The 27,490-nt window shown below is 48.7% G+C and overlaps 1 protein-coding gene across 6 annotated transcripts in view; it reads left to right on the plus strand.

Annotated features, from left to right (window-relative positions):
- The first annotated feature begins 10,515 nt into the window (after positions 1–10,515).
- RANGAP1 (Ran GTPase activating protein 1) overlaps positions 10,516–27,490 on the plus strand; it is a 47,494-nt gene continuing 30,519 nt past the window's right edge. Inside the window, exons 1-3 of one of the 6 annotated variants that reach the window (XM_012476665.2) lie at positions 10,516–10,764; positions 15,479–15,628; positions 21,390–21,517. In XM_012476665.2, coding sequence (XP_012332088.1) covers positions 15,517–15,628; positions 21,390–21,517 — 240 coding nt within the window. In that variant the 5' untranslated portion in view covers positions 10,516–10,764; positions 15,479–15,516. Of the gene's footprint in view, positions 10,765–11,589; positions 11,715–13,340; positions 15,629–21,389; positions 21,518–27,490 lie in introns of those variants that run through there. The other 5 variants (XM_064368109.1, XM_012476664.2, XM_064368108.1 and 2 more) reach the window with 5 other exon arrangements.

Genomic DNA, 27,490 nt, shown 5'->3' on the forward strand with positions numbered 1-27,490 from the left:
ATGGTGGAGAATGATGAGATATTAGCCGGGTGCGGTGGCTCACGCCTGTAATCCCAGCACTTTGGGAGGCCGAGGCGGGTGGATCACGAGGTCAAGAGATCGAGACCATCCTGGTCAACATGGTGAAACCCCGTCTCTACTAAAAATACTAAAAATTTAGCTGGGCATGGTGGCGCGTGCCTGCAATCCCAGCTACTCAGAAGGCTGAGACAGGAGAATTGCCTGAACCCAGGAGGCAGAGGTTGTGGTGAGCCGAGATCGCGCCATTGCACTCCAGCCTGGGTAACAAGAGCAAAAACTCCGTCTCAAAAAAAAAAAAAAAAAAAAAAGAGGATTAGATATTGACAATCAGGCCTGGGTGCAGTGGTTCATGTGCCTGTCATCTCAGCACTTTGGGAGGCCGAGACAGGTGGATCACCTGAGGTCAGGAGTTCAAGACCATCTTGGGCAACATAGTGAGACTCCTTCTCTACAAAAAATTAAAGAATTCGCTGGTGTGGTGGCATGCTCCTGTAGTCACAGCTACTCTGGAGGCTGAGGCAGGAGGATCACTTGAGGCCAGGAGTTTGAGGCTGCAGTGAGCTATGATCCTGCTATCTGCACTCCAGCCTAGGTTACAGAGCAAGGCCCTGTCCCTAAAAACAAAACAAAACTGGATAATGTAAAGATTAACACAGAAGTCAAAAAGTCAAAGGCCGGGCGTGGTGGCTCACGCCTGTAATCCAAGCACTTTGGAGCCAAGGCAGGCGGATCACCCGAGGTCGGGAGTTCAAGACCAGCCTGACCAACATGGTGAAACCCTGTCTTATAAAAAAAAAAAAAAAAAAAGTCAAGACCTAGTTGAAAAGTTCAGGGGAGCCTAAATAGAGTTTGGTCAAGGAGAGAATCTTTGCCAGGGATCTTTCTAGAAAGGATTTGAGGCTGCTTAGAAGACCTACTAGGTAAGAGGAGATTAACCAGACAGACCAGCTATACATTTTCATGACACTGCCTCAGTACTGAAGAGGCTACATTTGAATCTACAGCTCATGATCCAAAGAGTGTTCATTTACCACTACCTGCCCCACTGATTCCTGGAGGACTCTCAAGAGTTCTCTGATTTCTTTCTTGATCCTCTTCATTTTACACACATGCACATACACACACATTTGTGTGTCTATATATATATATATATATTTTTTTTTTTTTTTTTTTGAGACAGAGTCTGGCTCTGTTGCCAGGCGCCAGGCTGGAGTGCAGTGGTGTGATCTCGGCTCACTGCAACCTCCACCTCCCAGGTTCAAGCAATTCTCCTGCCTCAGCCTCCCGAGTAGCTGGGACTATAGGTGCACGCCACCATGCCTAGCTAATTTTTGTATTTTTTTTTTCTCCTTAGTAGAGACAGAGTTTCACCATGTTGGCCAGGATGGTCTCGATCTCTTGACCTTGTGATCCACCCACCTCAGCCTCCCAAAGCGCTGGGATTACAGGCGATATATTTTTAATTTATTTCAGATCAGCTGTGAGCCTGGCAGACTTTATCTTTACAAATGTTACCTCTTCCACAAACATTTGTGCCAGACTCAATCTTAGGAACTGGGGATATAACAGTGAGACAAATTTTAAATAAAATATTTTAATGCACCATGATAAGTTCTAGGAGAGACAAGAAACTGGAGCTATGTTTACTTTTTTTTTTTTTTTTTTTTGAGATAGGATCTGACTCTCTTGCATAGGCTGGAGGATAGTAGTGTGATCATGGCTCACTGCAGCCTCCAGCTCCTGGGCTCACGTGATCCTCCTGCCTCAGCCTCCCAAGTAGCTGAGACCACAGGTATGCACCCCTACTTCTGACTAATCTTTAAAATTTTTTGTAGAGATGGGGAGGGGTCACATGTTGTCCAGGCTGGTCTTGAACTCCCGGACTCAAGTGATCCTCCTGCCTCAGCCTCCTAAAGTGCTGGGATTATAGGTATGAGCCGCTGCACACAATCTGTGTTTATCTATTTAATTCTCACAGTAATACTGAAAGATTGATTTCATCATGCCCATTTTCAGGTGAAAAACTGAAGCTCAGAATGAAGTGACTTGCCCAAGGTAGCAGTTCTGGCTCCAGAATCTGTGTGGTTTACATGGCCTCCTGCGCTTTCCTCTGTCTCTGCTTTAAAGCAGACTTTAAAGGGGAACAAAATGCACCTGCACCTGCAGCTCTCAGACTCTTCCCTCTTGCAGTGCCTTCTCCCTCCTCACTACTCTGAGAGCCGCAAACAAAAAGACAGCCTCGGCCCGGCATGGTGGCTCACGCCTGTAATCCCAGCACTTTGGGAGGCCGAGGCGGGTGGATCACAAGGTCAAGAGATCGAGACCATCCTGGTCAACATGGTGAAACCCCGTCTCTACTAAAAATACAAAAAATTAGCTGGGCATGGTGGCGCGTGCCTGTAATCCCAGGTACTTAGGAGGCTGAGGCAGGAGAATTGCCTGAACCTAGGAGGCGGAGGTTGCGGTGAGCTGAGATTGCACCATTGCACTCCAGCCTGGGTAACAAGAGTGAAACTCCGTCTCAAAAAAAAAAAAAGAAGAAGAAGAAAAAGAAAAGAAAGCATTATTAAAAGAGAAGATAATCTACCAAAAAAGATTTGGTACTGCAAAACCCTCCATAAACATTAGTTAGAGCAGAATTTAAGCTCCTCCATAGACACCGTCCTTTTCAGTTTCTTTCATCACTGGATTTTCAGGAGCTGGAACAATGCCTGTTGGAACACAGATCTTTGATAACTATTTGTGGAACCAATGATTTATTTTAATGATGGTTATTTATCAAGGTTAAAAAAATAGTTTAATGGGAAGCCCTTGGCTTGAGCCCTGAGGAGGATGTGGTTTAAGTGTCCTTCACAGATGATGCAGCCAACCCACTCCCACCAGGGGAGGGGACCCTGGGGGAGGCTGCCTTGCCCTGCAGGTGGGCTGACCCATCTCTCTCCAGGGGCCCTTGCGCGTTGGAATTTTCTCTCCACATTCCTCACATGTCTGGCGTACTTTAGCCATTTGTTTTTAATCTGACTAAATGGCAAGTCAGCAGCCTTGGTCTGTTTTCAGGAATTCAACATAAATATTGTTATTTATTCCATTTACAATTGGCAATTAAGTTTGTTTTCAGGCACCAGAATGGAATTTAAAACACTCAGTTAAGTAAACCAGACTAATCGAGGCAGCCTGCTTTTGTCTTCCAAACATTCTTTACAAAAACAAAAACAAAAAAAGGCTGCACAACACTCTCAGCTTCTCCTGATTACCCCTTATACTCACCTGGCACTCACAAAGTGAAGTGTGTTTGTTGAAAACAACCCTAGAAGGCCTGACATGGCTCACACCTCTAATCTCAGCACTTTGGGAGGCCGAGGCGGGTGGATCACCTGAGGTCAGGAGTTCGAGACTAGCCTGGCCAACATGGTGAAACCCTGTCTCTACTAAAAATACAAAAATTAGCTGGGTGTGGTGGCAGGCCCCTGTAATCTCAGCTACTTGGAAGACTATGGCAGGAGAATCGCTTGAAACCAGGAGGCAGAGGTTGCAGTGAGCTGAGATAGTGCCATTTGCACTCCAGCCTGGGTGACAAGAGCAAGATTCCGTCTCAAAAAATAATAATAACTTTGGTTCAATTCATTCACTTCAGAGGGCAAAAAATAATAATAATAATAATAATAAACATAGAAAAGCATCCTAGAGACCTGGCTTCTATTCTGTCTCTCTCTGTCACCAGACTGGAGTGTAGTGGTGCAGTCTCGGCTCACTGAAACCTCTACCTCCTGGGTTCAAGTGATTCTCCTGCCTCAGCCTCCTGAGTAGCCAGGACTACGGGTGTGCACCACCACACCCAGCTAATTTTTGTATTTTTAGCAGAGATGAGGTTTCATCATGTTGGCCAAGATGATCTTGATCTCTTGACCTTGTGATCACCCGCCTCAGCCTCCCAAAGTACTGGGATTACAGGCATGAGCCTCTGTGACAGCCATTTTTTTTTTTTTTTTGAGACAAGGTCTTGTTCTATTGCTTAGGCTGGAGTGCAGTGGCCTGACCATGGCTCACTGCAACCTCCACCTTCTGGGCTCAAGGATTCTCCTGTATCAGCCTTTTTAGTAGCTGGGACTCCAAGTATGCACTGCCACGCCTAGCTAATTGTTTTTAGTAGAAACAGGGTCTCACTATGTTGCCCCGGCTGATCTCAAATTCCCAGGCTCTAGCAGTCTTCCCACCTTGGCCTCCCAAATTGCGTGGAGTACAGGTGGTTGTGAGCCACCATGCCCAGTCTTGTCTCATGTCTAAGTCACACTGTAACTTGGGCCTCAGTGCTTCATTTGTTGAAATAAGGAACGAGTTCAGCTTTTTTTTTTTTTGAGATGGAGTCTCACTCTGTCACCAGGCTGGAGTGCAGTGGTGCAATCTTGGCTCCCTGCAACCTCTGCCTGGAGGGTTCAAGTGATTCTCCTGCCTCAGCCTCCTGAGTAGCTGGGAGTGTGCCAGCTACAGGTGTGTGCCAGCACACCCAGCTAAATTTTTTTTGTATTTTCAATAGAGACAGGGTTTCACCATGTTGGCCAGGATGGTCTCAATCTCCTGACTTTGTGATCTGCCCACCTTGGCCTTTCAAAGTGCAGGTAATACAGGCTTGAGCCACTGCGCTAAGCCAACAGGTGACGGTTTTGGATGATAGTATCCATCTGTCAAAGACTATGATTACACTTCTTGGGCCAGGAGACTAGTTCTCAAGTGAAAACTTGAAAGAGAGAAAGCTGGAGAAAGGGCCGGAAGGAGAAAGAGAGACGGTAAGTATGTTGCTTGGAAACCACGATGATTCTCTCCTTTTTTTGAGATAGAGTTTCGCTCTGGTTGCCCAGGCTGGAGTGCAGTGGTGTGATCTCTTCTCACTGCAACCTCCGCCCCCGCCCCAGGTTCAAGCGATTCTCTTGCCCCAGCCTCCTGGGTAGCTGGGATTACAGGCATCTGCCACCATGCCTGACTAATTTTTTGTATTTTTAGTAGAGATGGGGTTTCCTCATGTTTGCCAGGCTGGTCTTGAACTCCTGACCTAAGGTTATCCACCCACCTTGGCCTCCCAATGTGCTGGGATTACAGGCGTGAGCCACCATACCCAGCCAGAAAGAGTGATAATTCTTCATTCTTCTGACTCACTGTGCACCCTTGGGCAAACCCCCTGTTCCTTTCAAACCCCAGTCTCCAGAGGTTTAAGATAGAATCAGGAGGCTGGGCGCGGTGGCTCGAGCCTACAATCACAGCACTTTGGAAGGCACAGGCAGGAGGATCACAAGGTCAGGAGCTCAAGACCAGCCTGGCCAATATGGTGAAACCTTCCCCTCTACTAAAAATACAAAAATTAGCTGGGCACGGTGGTGCTCACCTGTAGTCCCAACTACTCAGGAGGCTGAGACGGAAGAATTGGTTGAACCCAGGGGGTGGAGGTTGCAGTGAGCCAAGATGGCCCCACTGCACTCCAGCCTGGGTGACAGAACAGGACTGCGTCTCAGAAATAAAAAAAAGGCAGAATCAGGATATAGAAGTGATATAATCCAGATTGCTAGGGAGTGTTGTCAGGCTAAGTTTGTGATTTTTAGCCTTGGACGTGAGAACCTTTTTTTTTTTTTTCTGAGATGGCGTCTCACTCTGTCGCCCAGGCTGGAGTACAGTGGTGCAATCTTGGTTCACTGCAACCTCTGCCTTCCAGGTCCAAGTGATTCTCCTGCCTCAGCCTCCTGAGTAGCTGAGATTACAGGTCCGCACCACCATGTCCGGCTAATTTTTGTATTTTTAGTAGAGTTGGGGTTTCACCATGTTGGTCAGGCTGGTCTCGAACTTCTGACCTAGTGATCCACCTGCCTCGACCTCCCAAAGTGCTGGGATTACAGGCATGAGCCACCGCAACCAGCCTGGACATGAACACCTTCAGACAGAATATCCACTCTCCAACTCCCAACGAGTCCTCCCAATCTCCCCAATGCCCCCTGCAAGCCCCATGACTTCCTGTTACATTCTGGATCCTTGAAGGCCACTGAATTTCTGTTGTCTAAGAATTCCCTTCTAGTTCCGAAAATCCCATGACCCATCAGCTGGATGTGGACGGGGACGGTCAGCTAAGATGTTCCACTGCCCACCTTCCTCTTCTCTTTGGGAGGTCTCTGTGCAAGGACCAAGGAAAGTCTCAAGAAGTAAAATTGGAAAAGGGAGTCTGCGGATCACCCTGAGGAAAATCCTGACTGATTTAATCAGTCATAGCTGGAAGCAGCACAGGAATAGCATCAGTTCTATGATGACTCATTTTAAGCAAACATCCGGTAGCCCGACTGGTATCCGGTTCAACTGAGGAAACCTGAAGCACCTATGACAGAGCAGGCCCAGAGAAGATACTGCCCAGATGGATACAGCGCCTTCTTCAGAGACTCACCCATGCTGAGAAGGAAACTGCCAAGAACAGAGTTAACTCTGTCAAAGAGCCCCAGAGCCCCAGGCCAATTGCTCTGGGGCTTGGCATCTTGCTGTGGGCACCTGCAGGAGGGTGAGACTCATGAAGCAGCATTTGACACGGGCCTTGTAGGTAAAAAGGAGCGGGAGGGTGGAAAGAGGACCCATATCTCAGGAGCTTTGCCAACTGGGAGAGCTGCACTCTGTCTAGATCTTCAGTTTTCTCATTTCTGTGCTGGGAAGTGGGTAATGGTGTCCACTTTCCTTTGGTTGTGAAGATTTTTTTTTTTTTTTTTTGAGATGGAGTCTTGCTCTGTCACCAGGCTGGAGTGCAGTGGTGTGATCTCAGCTCACTGCAACCTATGCCTCCCGGATTCAAGTGATTCATTCTCCTGCCTCAGCCTCCTGTAGCTTGGGACTACAGGCATGCGCCACCACCCCCAGCTAATTTTTGTATTTTTAGTAGAGACAGGGGTTCACCATGTTGGCCAGGATGGTCTTGATCTATTGATTTCATGATTCGCCCACCTCAGCCTCCCAAACTACTAGCCACCATGCCTGAGCTAACTTTTTTTTTTTTTTTTAAATTTTTGAGATAAGGTCTTGTTCTGTCACTGAAATGCAGTGGTGTGATCATGGCTCAATACAGCCTCAAGCTCCCAGGCTTGAGATCCTCCTGCCTGTGTCCCTTAGCTGTGACTACAGGTGTGCACCATCACGTCCAACTAATTTTTGTATTTTTTGTCAAGACGGGATTTGACCATGTTGTCCAGGCTGGTCTTGAACTCCTGGGCTCAAGTGATCTGCCTGCCTTGACTCTCCAAAGTGCTGGGATTACAGGGGTGAGCCACTGCACCCAGCTCATTAGTTGCTTAACTTTGTTTGTGAGACAGAGTCTCGCTCTGTCACCCAGTTTGGAGTGCAGTGGTGCAATCTCAGCTCACTGCAACCTCTGCCTTCCGGGTTCAAGTGATTCTCCTGCCTCAGCCTCCTGAGTAACTGGGTTTCCAGGCACACGCCACCATGCTCGGCTAATTTTTTTCATTTTTAGTAGAGATGGAGTTTCACCATGTTGGCCAGGCTGGTCTCGAACTCCTGGGCTCAAGTGATCTGCCTGCCTCGATCCTACAAAGTGCTGAGATGACAGGTGTAAGCCACTGCACCCAGCCCATGATCTGTTTAACTTTGTTGGGTTTCTTGGTTTTGTTTTGTTTTTGAGATGGAGTTCTACTCTGTCGCCAGGCTGGAGTGCAGTGATGCAATCTCAGCTCATTGCTATCTCCGCCTCCCTGGTTCAAGCGATTCCCCTGCCTCAGCCTCGTGAGTAGCTGGGACTGCAGGCGTGCACCACAATGCCCGACTAATTTTTTGCAGTTTTAGTAGAGGCAGGGTTTCACCATGTTTGCCAGACTGGTCTGGAACTCCTGATCTTAAGTGATCCACACACCTCGGCCTCCCAAAGTGCTGGGATTACAGGCATGACCCACTGCACCTGGCCGGTCTGTTTAACTTTGAATTGCAGGTAAAGCAAAAGGTAAAAAGAAAAAGGAAAAGGCAAAAGAAAAAGAAGGCTGCATATCTTGAAAGTGATTATCTCTGGGTGCTAGAGTTTAGGATGATGTTTACTTTTCTCTTTTTTTTTTTTTTTTTTTTTTGAGACGGAGTTTCGCTCTTGTTACCCAGGCTAGAGTGCAATGGCGCGATCTCGGCTCACCGCAACCTCCGCCTCCTGGGTTCAGGCAATTCTCCTGCCTCAGTAGCTGGGATTACAGGCGTGCGCCACCATGCCTGGCTAATTTTTGTATTTTTAGTAGAGACGGCGTTTCACCATGTTGACCAGGATGGTCTCAATCTCTTGACCTCGTGATCCACCCGCCTCAGCCTCCCAAAGTGCTGAGATTACAGGCGTAAGCCACCGCACCCGGCTACTTTTCTCTTTATCCTGTTGTATATTGACTAAAGTGTTTATAAATTACACGTTTTTTACATGATGGTTAAAAAGCTAGCAGCTCGGGCAACATGAGACCCTGTATCTGCAAAAAATAAAAAATTTTATCGGGCCACCACACTCCAGCCTGGGTGACCAAGGAAGATGATATCTCAAAAATTAATAAAATAAAAAGCTCTTTGTTCAAACAAACCAACCAACCCAGGAGAGACAGTGCACATGCATAGTCCCAGCTGCTTGAGAGGCAGAGGCTGTAGGCTCACTTGAGCCCAGAAATTCAAATCCAGCCTGGGCAACATAGTGAGACCTTAGGGTGTTTTTTCGTTTTAAAAAAAAGGCCGGGTGCAGTGGCTCATGCCTGTAATCCCAGCACTTTGAAGCCAAGATGGGCAGATCACCTGAGGTCAGGAGCTCGAGACCAGCGTGGCCAACATAGTGAAACCCCATCTCTACTAAAAAAACCAAAAATTGGCTGCGCGCGGTGGTTTACGCCTGTAATCCCAGCACTTTGGGAAGCCTAGGTGGGTGGATCAGGAGGGCCAGGCATGGTTGCAGGTGCCTGTAATCCCAGCCACTCAAAAGAATTGCTTGAACTGGCGGAGGTTGCAGTGAGCCAAGACTGTGCCATTGCGCTCCAGCCTGGGCAACAAGAGCAAAACTCCGTCTCAAAAAAAAAAAAAAAAAGAAAAAAGAAAAAAAAAAGGGCCGGGCGCAGTGGCTCATGCCTGTAATCCCAGCACTTTAGAAGGCCGAGGCGGGTGGATCACGAGGTCAAGAGATCGAGACCATCCTGGTCAACATGATGAAACTCCGTCTCTACTAAAAATACAAAAAATTAGCCGGGCATGGTGGCGCGTGCCTGTAGTCCCAGCTACTCAGGAGGCTGAGGCAGGAGAATTGCCTGAACCCAGGAGGCGGAAGTTGTGGTGAGCCGAGATCCCGCCATTGCACTCCAGCCTGGGTAACAAGAGCGAAACTCCCATCTCAAAAAAAAAAAAAAAAAAAGCTGTTTGTGCTTAAATTCACACCTACAGAAAAGTTGCAAAAATATTCAAAGAACGCCCATATCCTTCAACTAGATTCACTGATAAACATTTTGTCACATCTGTGCCCCTGCCTTCTCTATGTACATGTATAGGTACATTTCTTTTAACCTTAAATGGTTGCAGAAATCATGTCCTTTTTGTCCCTAATTATTTCAGCATTTTTTTCCAAGAACAAGGGCAGTCTCTTACAAAACCCTGTACTATAATCAAAATTAATACATTTAACACTGATACAATACTATTATCTAATACACAGTCACATTTTGCTGTCTCAATATTGTCTTTTATAGCAATCCCCACCCAGGATCCGATCCAGTACCATGTCTTGCATTCAGTTGTCTTCTTCGTTTCCGGTAATCGGCAACAGTTACTCAGTTTTTCTTTTTCTTACATAATATAGACATTTCCGGAAGGGTACAGATCAGTTATAATGTCCCTCAGCTTGGGTTTCTCGTGATTAGACTAAGGTCATGCATTGCAGACCAGGCGTCAGTGCATCACACAGAAAGTGTGCAATGAATGTCAGCTTGTCCTGCTGTTGATGTTAACATGGCCGTTCAAGTGGTGTCTGTAGAGCTTCTCTACGATAGTTACTATTTCCCCTTTTTAGTTATCAAGTAATTTGTGCATATTTGTGTGGAAGCCTTCGAATGCCCTTTCAGTTTCATGGGATGGAAGGGAGTCTTTTCTTTCGGGAAATGGATACCTGCGTCTTGCGGAAGAGACCCAGCAGCCGGCAATACCTGCGTCACCACAGTTAACGCAAACAAAACCTTTCCGGAAAAGCGGACGGGCCAGGGCGCAACGCATTCCGGGAATTGTAGTCTTTGGGCGCTCCCTGCTGAACACCGCCCTGCGTCTCCGCGAGAAAGAGCCAGAAGCCGCCACGGGGGGCGAAGAGGAGGGCGGAGGGGAACCCTCTGCGCGCGGTGCACCATGGGATGGGTAGTTCGCGGCGCGCGCCCCGCCGCGCCCTGCGCGGGGGAACGAGACTACCCTACCCGAGAGACAGCGCGTGCCGGGCAAGGGCAAGCCTGCCTCGGCCTCGAACAAATCAAATCGAAGCAAAGAAACTGCCGGCTTTCAAAATCCTCCTCCGCCGCCATCATCCACCGCGGTGCGGAGAGCAGGTGGTGTTGGAAGCGCGTGAGGCCGGGAGCCCGAGAGAACAGACAGACAAGCGGGGTGGACATCGCGACCCCTGGACCCCGAGGTGGCGACTCCGGCCTGACCCGGACCCTAAATCTGTCCCCGTCCCGTTGGGGCGGACGCGCGTACTCGGTTCCCTCCACGCGGCGGCGCCGCCTGTTTACGGTACAGTCAGGTTCCCTTTCCTTTCCCCGTCACCTGCCTGGGACGGGGGTGCAGGTCGAGGAGGCATGTCTCCCCTGTGCGCCTTCTGCCTGTCCCCTCGGCTTTCTCCACTTCGCCTTCGACAGCCGAGCACTCCGGGGGTGGCTGTGGGAGTGGGTGTGTTGGGCGGCGCTGGGTCCTTTCACAAATGGGGAAAATGAGGCTTAAAGGGCATCTGACTTTACGGAGCCGCGCAGCGTGCAGCTGTTAGCAGTGGCATCTCATATTAGCCTCGTTGTCAACCGAAGGCGGTGCGAGTCCTCTGGGAATTCCAGATGCCGCGCCCGCGCCGCCCGCCTGTCATTTGCGGCCTGTATTTGCGCGTCGCTCCCACGGCGCCGCCTCCCAGCAGGCCCACGCCCCTGGGGGGCCATGGCTGGCGCCGCTGTCCCTGGGATCGATGTGAGTCACTGCTGACGCTTCGCAGGAGCATGCATCTCACCTCAGAAAAGTCTCCGACGGTGCTGCGAGCGGGGAGAGGACGTTTCTCTATTAACCCTTTGCTTTTGCTCTGCCGCTGACCATTTGCTGACCTTGGACAAATCAATTCACTTTTCTGTGCTTCAGTTTCTTAGTCTATAAGTGTGTGTGGAGGGGTGCATCTCTTTGTCTCTCTCCTGGACTGAGGAATGGGGTCCCTTTCAGCTGAGAAGTTCTGTCCCTATTCTATCAGGAGACTCCACCACCACCTTTTACCCTCAAATTGTCCCATCGCAGAACTGCAAGAGATGCTGGGGTCTCAGGTTGTATTTTGTCTGTTTGTTTTTTTATTTTTTATCTTTTTAGAGACGGGGTCTCCCTCTGTCATCCAGGCTGGAGCGTCGTGGGACGATCACCACTCAACTGCAGCCTCGGCTCCCAGGGCTCAAGCGGTCCTCCTACCTCAGCCTCCCAAGTTGTGGGGACTACAGGTGCCACCACACCTGGCTAATTTTTAGATTTTTCTGTGGAGACACTGTCTCATTCTGTTGCCCAGACTTGTCTCAAACTCCTGGTCTAAAATGATCTTCCCACCTAGCCTCCCAAAATGTTGAAATTACAGGTGTGAGCCACTGCACTGGGTTGGTTTCTGGTTAAATTTTTTTCTTTTTTCTTTGAGATGGAGTCTTGCTCTGTCGCCCAGGCTGGAGTGCAGTGGCACAATCTCGGCTTACAGTAACCTTAGCTTTCTGGGTTCAAGTTTTTTTAGTAGCGACAGGGTTTCACTATATTGGCCAGGCTGGTCTTGAACTCCTAACCTCATGATCCACCCTCCTTGGCCTCCGAAAGTGCTGGGATTACAGGCGTGAGCCACCGTGCCTGGGCTCTGGTTAATTTTTCTTTTTGTTGAACCAGGGTGTCCTGTTGCCCAGGCTGGAGCACAGTGGCAAGATCTCAGCTCACTGCAGCCTACACCTCCAGGACTCAAGTGATTCTCCCACTTTACCTCCCAAGTAGTTGGGACTGCAGGCACACGATACCACACCCAGCTAATTTTTGTATTTTTAGTTTCGGCATATTGCCCAGGCTGGTTTCTAACTTCTGGGCTCAAGCAATCCGCCCACCTCAGCCTCCTGAAATGCTGGGATTACAGGAGTGAGCCATTGCACCCGACTGGTTAATTTTTATGCAGTTTCAATGGGTCATTTCTTAAGCACCTTCTATATGCCAGGCCCTGTGTGGCAAGTAGAGTGATTTTGTCAAAACATAGGTCAAATGACATCTGTCTTCTGCTAGAAACCCTTCAGTGGCTTTTCTTGTCACTCATAGTCAAAGCCACTGTTCTTCAAATGGCCTTTATGATTTGGGCCTCTTGTTAACTCTCATCTCTTACCTCCTTTTTTCTCTCTCTCTCTGTGCTTCAGCCCCACTGGCCCTCTTGCAGTTCCTCCATCCTTCTTTCCCCAACAAGAGCCATTGCATTTGCTATTCCCCTTTGCAGGAATCCTGTTATCCCAGATGTCTACATGGCCCAGTCCCTGACATCTTTATTTAATTATATCCTAATAATGCCTTTTTTTTTTAAAGGAGTCTTGCTCTGTGTCCCAGGTTGGAATGCAATGCCACCATCTTGGCTTACTGCAATCTCCATCTACCAGGTTCAAGCGATTCTTCTGCCTCAGCCTCCCGAGTAGCTGGGATTACAGGCACCCACCACCTTGCCTGGCTAATTTTTGTATTTTTTAGTAGAGACAGTGTTTCACCATGTTGGTCAGGCTGGTCTTGAACTCCTGACCTCAGGTGATCCACCTGCCTTGGCCTCCCAAAGTGCTGGTATTACAGGTGTGAGCCACCGTGCCCAGCCTAATAATGCCTTTTTAAATCGTTCTACATTAAATCACAACTCCTCCCCTAAGAAAAAATCCTGACCCCCTTCCCTGTTTTTTTTTTTCCCTCCCCGACAGTGTACTGCTCTGTTCCCAGACTGGAGTGCACTGGCAACATCTCGGCTCATTGCAACCTCTACTTCTCCAGTTCAAGCAATTCTCCTGCCTCAGCCTCCCAAGTAGCTGGGACTACAGGTGCATGCCACCATGCCCAGCTAATTTTTGTATTTTTAGTAGAGACAGGGTTTCACCATGTTGGCCAGGCTGGTCTTGAGCTCCTGACCTTGTGATTCACCTGCCTCAGCCTTGCAAAGTGCTGGGATTACAGGCGTGAGCCACTGCTCCTGGGCACCCTCCTACCAATTTTTTTAAATCACATACTAAATGTGTCATTTAGAACTCATGCTTCAAGAGGTCAGGGTTTATGTTTCCTTTACTGCTATACTCCTGTTCTGGAACGACGTCCAGTACACAGCAGTACTCAATCAATGTTTTGTTGAATGAGTGAGTGGACGCCTTACCCAGAATAATAATTCATGCTTATTGGTAAAGACAGGCATAGACAAACCAGGGTGATAAGTTTGAACCCAGAGGAAGCCTAGGAGTGGGAGGATTCAGGGTATCACAACTGTGTCTGAGAATGAGGTTGTGGGAGGAGGCCTTTTGGATAGCACCCCCTAGTTCTGCACCGCATATCTGTTTCCTTGGTCTCTCCTGAGTACCTTCTGTTTCTCCTCTTTTTTTTGGAGCATCTCACAGATACATGTATTCATATATTCATGTCACAAAGTAAACACTATACAAGTATGTAGTGATGTTCCACATTCCTATCTAATATAGCTGGCTTAAATTTACAGGCACTACACGTGAGATGTTTCATCTCACGTGTAGTCCAAGTAAAGCTGGTTAGTGATAACCACCAGCAGGCGCAGGAGTTTTCAAAGCTTTACTTGTTGTTTTAAGATTTTTCATGTATTTATTTACTTAGTTTTAGAGATAGGATCTCCCGCAGTCGCCTAGGCTGCAGTGCAGTGGCACAATCATAGCTTACTGCAGCTTTGAACTTCTGGGTTCAAGTGATCCTCCTGCCTCAGCCTCTCCAGTAGCTGAGACTGACTACAGGCATGTGCCACCACACCCAGCTCACTTTTACTTTTATTTATTTATTTATTGAGATACGATCTTACTCTGTCACCCAGGTTGGAATGCAGTGGTGAGATCATGGCTCACTGTAGCCTCTGTCTCTTGGGCTCAAGCAATCCTCCCACGTCAGTCTCCCCAGGAGCTGGGACTACAGGCGCACACCACTATATGTTGCTTTTTTTGTTTTATATATATATTTTTTATATATATTTTTTTAGAGATGGGGTTTCACTGTTTTAGCCAGGCTAGTCTCGAACTCCTGACCTCGTGATCCACCCACCTCGGCCTTCCAAAGTGCTGGGATTACAGGCGTGACCCACCGTGCCCAGCCTTAATTTTTTTTTTTTTAATAGAGATGGGATTTTGCCATGTTGTTCACCCTGGTTTTGAACTGCTGGGCTCAAGGAATCCTCCCATCACAGCTTCCCACACTGGGATTATAGGTGTGAGCTACTGCACCTGGCCAGCTTTACTTGTTTTACCAGTACTCCTGATTTTATAAACAGTGAGGCTCATCAACCCCATTTCTACTCACATCTGATGAACTTGGGTACAATAGGGCTTCATGGGTGAAAACCTTGTCCCTGGCCTATTATAATGGTAGCTGTTATGGCTGTTATGATGTGATCTCTGGTCTCCTAGGAACCCTTCAGGGGCCACCATGGCCTGCCCAGTCTCCTGGCCAGGGTTGAAACCAGGCATGCAGTGGGGCTGACCCCTGTGACCCACCCCAGAGTCATGCCAGCGTAGGTGGTGGGGCATTCTCTAGGATGGATGATCTGGATCCCATAGCCATCTGTGTCCTGTTTGAGGAATGGGACCTCGAACAGAGAACAGCCAAGATGCTCAAGCAGGTGTGTACTTGGGCCAGACCCTGCAGCCTTTGTTTTGGGACTTGACTGCCATTCACTGAAGGGACCCAGGAAATAGGCAGCTCACATGATGTTGCTGGGTGTCCCAGCTGTGGCAGTTTGGCAGAGGAGGACTTATAATGAGATGATAGCTCCTTATAGGCTAAAACATGATTTTTCTGCTCTTTTACTATCTCCTACACCTTCTGGAACTGTTCTTCTCTGATGCTGTTTTCCTTCCGTCCAGTGGTTTAGTTCTAGGGTCACAGCAGGGGAAGTAGGGTCAGACTCCTGAGATGGCTGATGTCCTACCCTGCCCCCCAACCAGGGGCCTCAGGAGACTCCTTTTTCTTAATGCAACGTTGGCCTTCCCAGTCTGCAGATCTCCAGGGGAGCCCACCAGCTTGGCCAACATGGCCTCAGAAGACATTGCTAAGCTGGCAGAGACACTGGCCAAGACTCAGGTGGCTGGGGGACAGCTGAGTTTCAAGGGCAAGAGCCTCAAACTCAACACTGCGGAAGACGGTGAGTTTCTGGAAGTTCTGCACTGCTTTGTCTAGGGGAGGAAAGGGAGTGCACTGAACTCTTACTGGTTGTTAGACTCTTTCTGCTACATTGTCTTCATTATTTGTCCTAGCAGCTCTGTGAGGTATCACTGGGCCTGTTCTAACAATGAGGCTCAGAGGTCATTTGCCCATGAGCAACCTCCCTTGTGCTCTGCATGTTTGCAGTGGGCATCCCTTTGTGCCCTACCCTTTCTTTCTTAGGAGGGGATGATGGATAATGAGGGGCCACAGTTAGCGCCAGTCTCAAGATACAGCCTCTGACTCTGACTTCATATCTCCCCACCCCTGCCTTCACCCCCATGCTGCTGCTTTCCCCAGACCTGAGGCTCTGGTGGAGCTGCATTAAAACAATCCAGGCCCTCTTGGAAGATGCTGGTCCATGCAGCCAGATGCCCCTGGGAGAGGGATGGCTGTCTGTGTGTATACAGGCACTGCAGCCACAGAAAATTAGGAACCAGAAAGCAGACCCTGTCTTTTCATCCCTCGTCAATGCTTGGCTGCCACTGACCAACCTTGAATCCCCCTGGCGTCTGCAGGTGAAGGCACCTGCATCAGTAAGGGCTCCTGGGGTTTTGGCCCCACCAGGGGAACTGGTCTGGACATGCCTAGTTGTCACGTTGTGTAGGCAGCCTTGTTCCCCTCCCCAGGTCAGAGGCTGCTTGAGTCCTTGGGTAGCTGGGAATGTGGTGACCCACATTCCTGCCATCTCGATAGGGCCTTAATGTTTATAAGACTTCCTCCCTGTGTTGTTGTTTTTTTTTTTTTTTTTTAAGATGAGTCTCACTCTGTCACCCAGGCTTAAGTGCAGTGGCACAATCTTGGCTCATTGCAACCTCTGCCTCCTGGGTTCAAGTGATTCTCTGGCTTCAGCCTCCCAAGTAGCTTGGACTACAGGCTAACTTTTTTTTTTTCTTTTGAGACGGAGTTTCGCTCTTGTTACCCAGGCTGGAGTGCAATGGCGCGATCTCGGCTCACCGCAACCTCCGCCTCCTGGGTTCAGGCAATTCTCCTGCCTCAGCCTCCTGAGTAGCTGGGATTACAGGCACGCGCCACCATGCCCAGCTGATTTTTTGTATTTTTAGTAGAGACGGGGTTTCACCACGTTGACCAGGATGGTCTCGATCTCTTGACCTCTTGATCCACCCGCCTTGGCCTCCCAAAGTGCTGGGATTACAGGCATGAGCCACTGCCCCCGGCCTCTTTTTTTTTTTTAAAGTCTTGCATGGTCACCTGGGTTGGCCTGCGGTGGTGCGATCTCAGCTCACTTTAACCTCCGCCTCTTGGGTTTTAGCAATTCTTGTGCCTCATCCTCTTGGGTGACTGGGATTACAGACGTGTACTACCACGCCCAGCTAATTTTTATTTTTTATTTTAATAGAGACAGGGTTTCACCATGTTGGATAGGCTGGTCTTGAACTCCTGACCTCAGGTGATTCACCTGCCTTGGCCTCCCAAAGGCCAGGCATGAGCCACCTCAGCCAGTCTTCAGCTCATTTTTGTATTTTCAGTAGAGATGGGGTTTCACTGTGCTGGCCAGGCTGGTCTTGAGCTCTTGACCTCAGGTGATCTGCCTCATTTGACCTTGCTTATCACTTTTGATGCTTGCATCACCCTTGTGGGAGATAGATGGGAATGTTGCTGTTTTATAAATGAGAAAAAAGGATTTAGGAGGCTTAAGTAACTTGCCCAAGGTCACACATTTGATAAATAGCAGAGCTAGGATTTTCACAGAGGTCCAGTGAAATCCCTATTCCTGTGCTTCAATTAGAACATTGAGCTCAGTTTAGGAAACATCGATTTGATACTAAATGCCACTTATTGAACACTGTGTCAGACAAGGGTATTAAGTGCCAGGTAAATAGTATCTCAGTTTATCTTCACAAAATCCTGTGAGATAAATTGGATTTCCATTTTGCAGTTTAGGGAGGTGGTATGACATGCCTAAAGGCACGGCTTTAATTTTCTTTTTTTTAACCACCGCCTCCCGGGTTCAAGCGATCCTCCTGCCTCAGCCTCCTGAGTAACTGGGACTACAGGTGTGTGCCACCACACCCAGCTAACTTTTGTATTTTTAGTAGAGACGGGGTTTCACATGTTGGTCAGGATGGTCTTGATTTCTTGACCTCGTGATCCTGCCTGCCTCAGCCTCCTGAGTAACTGGGACTACAGGTGTGCGCCACCACACCCAGCTAACTTGTTTTTTTAGTAGATATGGGGTTTCAGGATGGTCTTGATCTCTTGACCTCATGATCCACCTGCCTTGGCCTCCCAAAGTGCTGCGATTACAGGCATGAGCCACCACGCCTTGCCAATTTTTGTATTTTTAGTAGAGACAGGGTTTCATTATCTTGGCCAGGCTGGTCTTGAATTTTTTTTGTATTTTTAGTAGAGAGGGGATTTCACATGTTGATCAGGATGGTCTTGATCTCTTGACCGCGTGATCTGCCTGCCTCAGCCTCCCGAGTAACTGGGACTACAGGTGTGTGCCACCATGCCCAGCTAACTTTTGTATTTTTGGTAGAGATGGGGTTTCAGGATGGTCTTGATCTCTTGACCTCATGATCCGTCTGCCTTAGCCTCCCAAAGTGCTAGGATTACAGGCATGAGCCACCGCACCTGGCCAATTTTTGTATTTTTAGTAGAGACAGGGTTTCGTTATCTTGGCCAGGCTGGTCTTGAATTTTTTTGTATTTTTAGTAGAGATGGGGTTTTCACCATCTTGACCAGTCTGGTCTTGAACTCCTGACCTTGTGATCCACCCGCCTGGACCTCCCAAAGTGCTGGGATTACAGGTGTGAGCCACCACACCTGACCAGGAGCTGGGATTAGAACTCAAGTTTGGGCTGGGTGTGGTGGCTCACACCTGTAATCCCAGCACTTTGGGGGGCCGAGGCGGGCAGATCACCTGAGGTCAGGAGTTCCAGACCAGCCTGGCCAACATGGAGAAGCCTCATCTCTACTAAAAATACAAAAATTACCTGGACGTGGTGGTAGACACCTGTAATCCTAGCTACTCTCGGGAGGCTGAGGCAGGAGAATCGCTTGAACCTGGGAGGCAAAGGTTGCAGTTATCTAGCCTGGGTGACAGAATGAGACTCTGTCTCAAAAAAAAAAAAAGAACTCAACTTTGGCTGGCTGTGAAATCCTTGCAGGTAACTTCTTTCATCTCCCAGTACAGGCTAGATATGGTTTCTCCCATTTTGTAAGTTATCAGGGGTGCCCAGCTGACCCAATCCCTAAGCAGCAGCAAATCTGGAATAGGAATGGTGTACCCGGGTAACTAATTAAAGGCAAAATGTGAATATACTCTATGAAAACAAGTGAACAAAAGGCTCTGGTAAGTAAGGCAGGGAGAGGGCTCACTTTTACTTTAAGAGCAGGCCGAGCGCGATGGCTCATGCCTATAATCCCAGCACTTTGGGAGGCTGAGGTGGGCGGATCACCTGAGGTGAGCACTTGGAGACCAGCCTGGCCAACATGGTGAAACCCCATCTCTACTAAAAAAAAAAAAAAAAAAAATTAACCGGGCATGGTGGTGTGTGCCTGTAATCCCAGCTACTTGGGAGACTGAGGCAGGAGACTCGCTTGAACCCAGGAGGCGGAGGTTGTGGTAAGCTGAGATCATGCCACCACACTCCAGCCTGGGTGACAGAGCGAGGCTCTATCTCAAAAAAAAAAGCACCGGCTGGGCGCGGTGGCTCACGCCTGTAATCCCAGCACTTTGGGAGGCTGATGTGGGTGGATCACGAGGGCAAGATATCGAGACCATCCTGGTCAACATGGTGAAACCCCGTCTCTACTAAAAATACAAAAAAATTATCTGGGCACGGTGGCACATGCCTGTAATCCCAGCTACTCAGGAGGCTGAGGCAGGAGAATTGCCTGAACCCAGGAGGCGGAGGTTGCGGTGAGCCGAGATCGCGCCATTGCACTCCAGCCTGGGTAACAAGAGCGAAACTCCGCCTCAGAAAGAAAGAAAGAAAGAAAGAAAGAAAGAGCTAGCTAGCTAGCGCCCAGAAGTCTTTTCATCCCTTGGCAAGGTGTGGCTGGGACTGACCAACCCTGAATTCCCTGGCATCTGGAAGTGAAAGTACCCGCATCAGCATCAGTGAGGCATCCTGGGATTCTGGCCCTATCAGGGAAACTTGGACCCACCTTGGACGACTACTTAGGGAGCACCTAATAGGTTGTAAGTCCTTTCTTAAGACCCTTCTTGACCAGAAGGTCAAGTTCAAACTTTATCTCCTATAGACATCTCTTGTCTGTTCCCTCCCACGTCATCCTACTCCATCCTGTATCAGCCAGACTCAACTTTTTGTTTCATGTAAGTTTTTGTTTTGTTCAAATTATACAATTAATGCAGGTTTATTATAGAATACAGAAACATTCAAAGAACAGGAAAAAAATGCATCCTCACTTTCATATAGCCCCAGGGATATAACTCCTGCTTATTTCAGGGCATTTTATTTCTAGTGCATAGTCTTTTTTTTCCCCTGAACATAGCTGAGTTCATTTTTTTTTTTAAATTGGATTATATTATAGATCCTTTAAAAGCTGCTGTATAACCCGATATATTGAGAACTTTTTAATACAGGTAGTAGGAAAACACACAATCACCCATAATCCTACCAGCTAGAGAGAACTTATAACATTTGGTTTCTATGTTTCTGAACCTCGTTTTATGCACGTGTGTATGTGTGTTTGTGTGTGAATACATACATTTTTAAAGACCAAACCCTTGAGTAACCTAATTTTTCACTTATCACTACTATAACATATATTTTTTTTCAAGTCAAAAACACTTGTGTCATCTTTCATAGCAGTGCTGGTGTAACTAATTGTATAATGTACCTGGGCTCAAGCAGTCTACCTGCCTCAGCCTCCCAAAGTACTGGGATTACCACGTGAGCCACTGCACTGCGTCTTCTGTCTTCTCTTGATGGACATTTAGGTGGTTTGGAATGTTTTATCATAATAAAATAGCACAGCAGTGGACAAACACACACCACATGAAGCACTTAACGGTGAAGGCCTTTGTGCCATCGTGCCTGCTGGCCTTCTGTCTTGGGTGCCATTTCTCTGCTTGGCCTGGTACACTGCCCATCTTCAGAGGCTCCACACACACCACCCACTTAGCAAAGTCTTCTTTGCTGTGAGCACCCAGTGGTTCTTTTGCCTCAGCTCCCAATCCTCTCTGCATGCCTGGTTTTAACACTCATTACAGAGGAACCATCTGCATAGCTCTGTACACTAGACCATGAGCCCGTCTGATTTTCCTTTGTTTTGTTTGTTAGTTTGTTTGTTTGTTTCGCTCTGTCGCCCAGGCTGGAGTGCAGTAGCATGATCTTGGCTCACTGTAACCTCCGGCTCCTGGGTCAAAGTGATTCTCCTGCTTCAGCGTCCTGAGTAGCTGGGATTACAGGTGTGCCACACCATGCCCACCTAATTTTTGTGTTTTTAGTGGAGACGGGGTTTCACCATGTTGGCCAGGCTGGTCTCGTACTCCTGACCTTGTGTTCCACCTGCCTCGGCCTCCCAAAGTGCTGGGATTACAGGCGTGAGCCATGGTGCCCAGCCTGATTTTCCTTTGTAAGCCAGGGCTCGTTGCATGGTAGGTGGCACTGTAAACTGTTGAGTGGCAAGGTGGTTGCCAGGCTCTGTCCTGCTTTAGCTGTTTGTGATTCCAAAAGCCTAAGGTTCTGCTCTTCGGTCTGTGGCAGCTAAAGATGTGATTAAAGAGATTGAAGACTTTGACAACTTGGAGGCTCTGTGTCTGGAAGGCAACACAGTGGGCGTGGAAGCAGCCAGGGTCATCGCCAAGGCCTTGGAGAAGAAGTTGGAGTTGAAGGTGAGCTCTGTGGGGCCAGCAGGCCCAGGCTGGTTTGAATAAGCCCCTGTTCACACTCCCACAACCCCTGCCTGTGTCCAGTCCCTTCCACACCCCTGCCTAGGTGGCTGTCCCATAAGTAGCTCCTCGTCCTCTGGCCTCCCCAGGGCACACAGAACTGGCTAGGGATCCTCTCCCTGTAGTCAGCAGACCCTGAGAGGGTGGTAGGGGTGCAGGAGGCTTATTGGAATGACACCTGTGAAAGATAAAGTAGAGAGAGCCTTCTGCTTATGATGCAGAACTGTCACTTATGAGGTGGGAAGGTTGCAGAAATAACCAGCAGGAGCCTAGGACTGTGAGGCTGCTCTGGCAGACCCACCCTCTTGGAGTTCCAGAGCAAAGATTGCCCATTGAAAGGAGTCTCGTGTTGGGCAGAAGTGGCCAGACGTCAGCTCAAATGCTGCAGCGATGGGAAGGTGCTGTGGCCGGAGACTGTCGGCTCTCTTTACTCCTCCAGCAGGGGCAGGTTCTTTTTTTTTTTTTTTTTTTTTGAGACAGAGTCTTGCTCTGTTGCCCAGGCTGGAGTGGTGCAGTGTCACGATCTTGGCTCACTGCAACCTCCGCCTCCTGGGTTCAAGTGATTCTCCTGCCTCAGCCTCCCAAGGAGCTGGGATTACAGGCTCCCATCACCACACCCAGCTAATTTTTGTATTTTTAGTAGAGACAGGGTTTCACTGTCTTGGCCATGCTGGTCTTGAACTCCTGACCTCGTGATCTTCCCCCTGCCACCCTGCCCGGCCTCCCAAAGTGCTGGGATTACAGGCGTGAGCCACTGTGCTCGGCCCTGTTTTTTTTTTTTGAGATGGATTCTTACTCTGTTGCCCAGGCTAAAGTGCAGTGGCGTGATCTTGGCTCACTGCAGCCTCCATCTCCTGGGTTTAAGTCATTCTCCTGCCTCAGCCTCCCATGTAGCTGGGATTACAGGCACCCATCACCACGCCCAGATAATTTTTTTTGTATTTTTAGTAGAGATGGGGTTTCACTATGTTGGCCAGGCTGAACTCCTGACCTTGCAATTTGACTGCCTCAACCTCCCAAAGTGCTGGGATTATAGGCTAGCCACTGCACCTGGCTGGCAAGTTCTCTTGAAGGTTAGATCCAAGTGGTGCCCTCCTTGGCCAACACAAAGGGCAAGTCAGATTATTCTAGCGCAGTATTCCCCACATGGGTTCCACTGAACACCAGTCTTTTAATATGCTCTGTGAGAAAAGCAAGAGTATCATGTGTTCAAAGTGTTGGGGGCTGTCACCAGATATTCCCCTGTCTTTGGAATTCAAGTTCCAGAATAGCATTGTCTCTTCATATGTGCAGGGCTAGGCTTGGGTTGGGTTCTTCTGCATGTCCTTGCCTGCTTACAGCAACCAGGGAAGAGACTGGGTTGAGTCTCCATTTATAAGTCAAGGGAACTGCAGCTCAGAGGGGGTCATTAAATAGCCAGGATCAACCAGGCGTGATGGCTCACAGCTGTAATTTCAGCACTTTGGGAGGCCAAGGCCGGCAGATCGCTGGAGCCTAGGAGTTTGAGACCAGCTTGTACAACATGGTGAAACCCCATCTTGACAAAAAGTACAAAAATTAGCCTGGCATGGTGGTATGCACCTATGGTCCCAGCTACTCGGGAGGCTGAGATGGGAGAATCGGTTGAGCCTGGAAGGCAGTCGTTGCAGTGAATCAAGATTGTACCACTACACTCCAGCCTGAGTGGCAGAGCGAGACCCTGTCTCTAAAAAAGAAAAAAAAAAATAGCAGGGATGTGGCCAAGCCACATGTCACATTCCTGAGTCCAGTGTTCTTTCTGTGGCACCACTTTCTGTAGGAGGAGGAATACGAGGCTGGGAGCCATGAGAGGATTTGCCCCCAAAGGGCCTGCACGCTAGTTTACAAAGTGGAAATGCATGTTTATTTCCTTAGGAAGGTCATGGTCAGGTTAACCATCAAGACAATGGTTGTTCCGCTCTTCTGCCTGGGGCCTATACTTTCCCTGAGCATAAACTGGGATATTTTCCAACCAAAGAACTCAGAACTCGGCTTTCCCTGAGACCTGAGAAGAACAGGAATGGAGGAGCCATGGGCCTGAAGGCCACACAGTTGGGCACGTGGGTTCAAGCCCTAACAGCACCACCTTGTTTGCCTTATGTGGCCTTGTCCTGTGTGGAGCTCTGAGGTTGGGCTCTTACGGTAGAGCCCTTCTTCCTTCCTCAGAGGTTGTCCTCTGGGAGAGCTTGGCCTGTGGAAGTACTGCATGTGTTTTCCCATCTGCTGCAGATGCAGTGGCTTGAGTGATTCACAGCACCCCACTTCTCAGCCCTTCCTCTGTGCAGGAAACAGCTTAGGATGGGGGCAGGGTGGGAGCGGCCCTTGATGGCCCAGTGTTCTGGGCCTAGTGCTAATGCAAGAGGTGTTCTTTCCTCTGCTGCAGCAGTGTGCAAGTGAGGTCTTGATGGGTGAGAGAAGTATAGCCCAGAGTCACACAACTAGGGGTAGGCTGAGGTGGAGTCCAGGTGTCAGCCCAAGTCCTGTTTTTTTTTTGAGAGATGGAGTTTCCCACCATTGCCCAGGCTGTAGTGCAGTGGCATGATCATAGCTCACTGCAGCCTTGAACTCCCAGGCTCAAGTGATCTTCCATCTCAGCCCCCTAACTAGCTGGGACCACAGGTATGTGCCACAATGCCCAGCTAATTTTTTCATTCTTTTTTTTTTCTTTTGTAATGATGGGATCTTGCTATGTTGCCCAGTCTGATCTTGATCTCCTAGGCTCAAGCCGGCTTCCCACTTAGGCCTTCCAAAGTGCTAGGATTATAGGCATCATCATTGGGACCTAAAACCTCATTGCCGACATAGGATACCAGAGGCTGTAGGGGGTGTTGATGGCTGAGGACAGCTAAATCAGGAGTAGAACCCAGGTCATGTGCCCTGGATCCCCATGTTGACCATTCAGCTCATCAGAGTTGGGTTTGGGGAGCTTTGTTCAGAGTGACATGCCAGTATCTGTTGTGAGGCACTGTGGCGATTGGGCTCTGGCCGCCTGTTCCTGGCCCTGCAGACCTGCGTGCAGGTGTAACTACTAAGCAGATCTGGTGTAGAGCAGCCAGCTGAGGCCCCAGGTGTGTTCATGATCTGCTTTATTGGTGGATATGTGGATTTTTCTACAAAAACCAGCTTCCTTAGTCTGTAAGGTGGGAGGGGATCACTTGATCTCAGGAGTTTGAGACCTCAGCCTGGACAACATAGGGAGATCCCCAACTCTACAAAAGATACAAAAATTAGTTGGGTGTGGTGGTGCATAGCTATAGTCTGAGCTACTTGGGGGGTTGAGACGGGAGGATGGCTTGAGCCTGGGAAGTTGAGGCTGCCGTGAGCTGTGTTTGCACCACTATGCTCTGGCTGGGCGACAGAGTGAGACCCTGTCTCAAAATAAAATAAGGGAGGCCGGGGCACAGTGGCTCATAATTGTAATCTCAGCACTTTGGGAGGCCAAGGCAGGTGGATCACCTGAGGTCAAGAGTTTGAGACCAGCCTGGCCAATATGGTGAAACCCTGTCTCTACAAAAAAATTATAAAAATTAGCTGGGTGTGGTGGTGGTTGCCTGCAGTCCCAGCTACTCCAGAGACTGAGACAGGAGAATTTCTTGAACCCGGGAAGTAGAGGTTGCAGGGAGCCAAGATTATGGCCATTGCACTCCAGCCTGGGTGACAAGAATGAAACTCCATCTCAATAAATAAATAAGGAAGGAAGGCAGGCTGGGCACAGTGGCTCATGTCTGTAATCCCAGCACTTTGGGAGGATAAGGTGGACAGATCACCTGAGGTTGAGAGTTTGAGACCAGCCTGGTCAATATGGTGAAACCTCGTCTCTATTAAAAATAGAAAAAATTAGCCTGGCATGGTGGCAGGCGCCTTTAATCCCAGCTGCTTGGGAGACTGAGGCAGGAGAATCGTTTGAACCAGGGAGGTGGAGGTTGCAGTGAGCTGAGATCACACCAATGCACTCCAGCCTGGGCGCAACAGAGCATGACTCTATCTCAAAAATAAATAATTAAAAGGCCGTGTGTGATGGCTCATGCCTGTAATCCCAGCACTTTGGGAGGCCGATGTGGGTGGATCACGAGGTCAAGAGATCGAGACCATCCTGGTCAACATGGTGAAACCCCGTCTCTACTAAAAATACAAAAATTAGCTGGGCATGGTGGCGCACGCTTGTAGTCCCAGCTACTCAGGAGGCTGAGGCAGGAGAATTGCCTGAACCCAGGAGGCGGAGGTTGCGGTGAGCCGAGATCGCGCCATTGCACTCCAGCCTGGGTAACAAGAGCGAAACTCTGTCTCAAAAAAAAAAAAAATAATAATAATTAAAAAAAACAAAATAAAGATAATTGAGGTATCCATTACCTTAAATATTTATCTTAGAAACATTCAAATTATTCTCTTCTAGCTAGGTTGTAGGTTTTTTTTGTTTGTTTTGTTTCATTTTTTGAGACAGAGTCTTGCTGTGTCGCCCAGGCTGGAGTGCAGTGGCACAATTTGGGCTCAGCACAACCTCTGCCTCCTGGGTTCCAGCGATTCTCATGCCTCAGCATCTTGAATAGCTGATATTACTACAGGCGCATGCTACCACGCCCAGCTAATTTTATGCTTTTAGTAGAGACCAGGTTTTGCCATGTTGGCCAGGCTACTCTTGAACTCCTGACCTCGGGGGATCTGCCTGTCTCTGCCTCCCAAAGTGCTGGGATTACAGGTATGAGCCACTGTGCCCAGCCTCTTCTAGCTATTTTGAAATGTATAATAGATTAAGGTTAAACAATAGTTACCCCAGTGATCTATTGAACACTCGGTCTTTTTTTTTTTTTTTGCCCAGGCTGGAGTGCAATGGCAATCTTGGCTCACTGCAACCTCTGCCTCCTGGGTTCAAGTTATTCTCCTGGCTTAGCCTCCCAAATCACTGGGATTACAGGCACCCACCACCACACCCAGCTAATTTTTGTTATTTTTAATAAGGATGGGATTTCACGTTGGCCAGGCTGGTCTCAAACTCCCGACCTCAGGTGATCTGCCTGCCTTGGCCTCCCAGAGTGCTGGAATTACAGGTATGAGCTACTGCCTCCGGCCTAATTGCCTAATACTTTCTTTAAATCATACTGGGAGTGGTGTTACATGCCTGTAATTGCAGGTACTCTGGAGGCTAAGGTGGGAGCATCGCTTGAGGCCAGAAGTTCAAGGTTACAGTGAGCTATGGTTGTGCCACTGGAGTCCAGCCTAGGCGACAGAGTGAGAAACCGTCTCTGAAAAAAAAACAGAAAAAACAGCTAACTTTCATCAGAGTACTTCTATGAATGGAAAGCTGGCATTCCTTACAATAAAGGAAAGAAAATAGTGTTACTGAATTATTATTTGATGCTGTTGCTGTTTAACATCTCTGAGCCTGAGGCCTGCTCTCCCTTTGTTAAAAAGGCAAGGAGTAGAGAGATCCAAGATGGCTGATTATTAGCAGCTCAGGATTGTAGCTCCCAGTGAAAGCGCAGAGAATGAGAGGAAGCCACACTTTCAGACTAATTTTTGTTGCTCACGGACCAGGAGATTCCCAGCAGAGGAGCCCCATGGGTCTCCAGCGCGACTCTTGTGGCCGGCGCAGCGGTTTTGCTGGCGCCTCAGTGTGGCGGTTCTCGGTGCAGAGTAAATGGGACTGGATCCCCTTCTGGTTGACGTTTGGAGCTCCGGGAAGGCAGAGTCGCCCATTCAGCTGATTGAAAAAGGGACTCAGGAAGGAAGCCAGACGGGAGATTCCCGGGCAGAAAAGCACCATGAATCTTAATGCCGCTGTTTTAGCCGGTGCAGTGGGTTGCTCAGATTCCAGTGCTGGGAATCAACAAGGTTGATGTCCAGAGACCTAATTTGAGAGTCAGTAATTACAAAGACGACAGGTGGATAAATTTAGAATGA

This window comes from Aotus nancymaae, unplaced genomic scaffold (assembly GCF_030222135.1).
Source record: "Aotus nancymaae isolate 86718 unplaced genomic scaffold, 86718_ANA_hifiasm-v0.15.2.pri h1tg000076l, whole genome shotgun sequence".
NCBI classification, from domain to species: Eukaryota; Metazoa; Chordata; class Mammalia; order Primates; family Aotidae; genus Aotus; species Aotus nancymaae.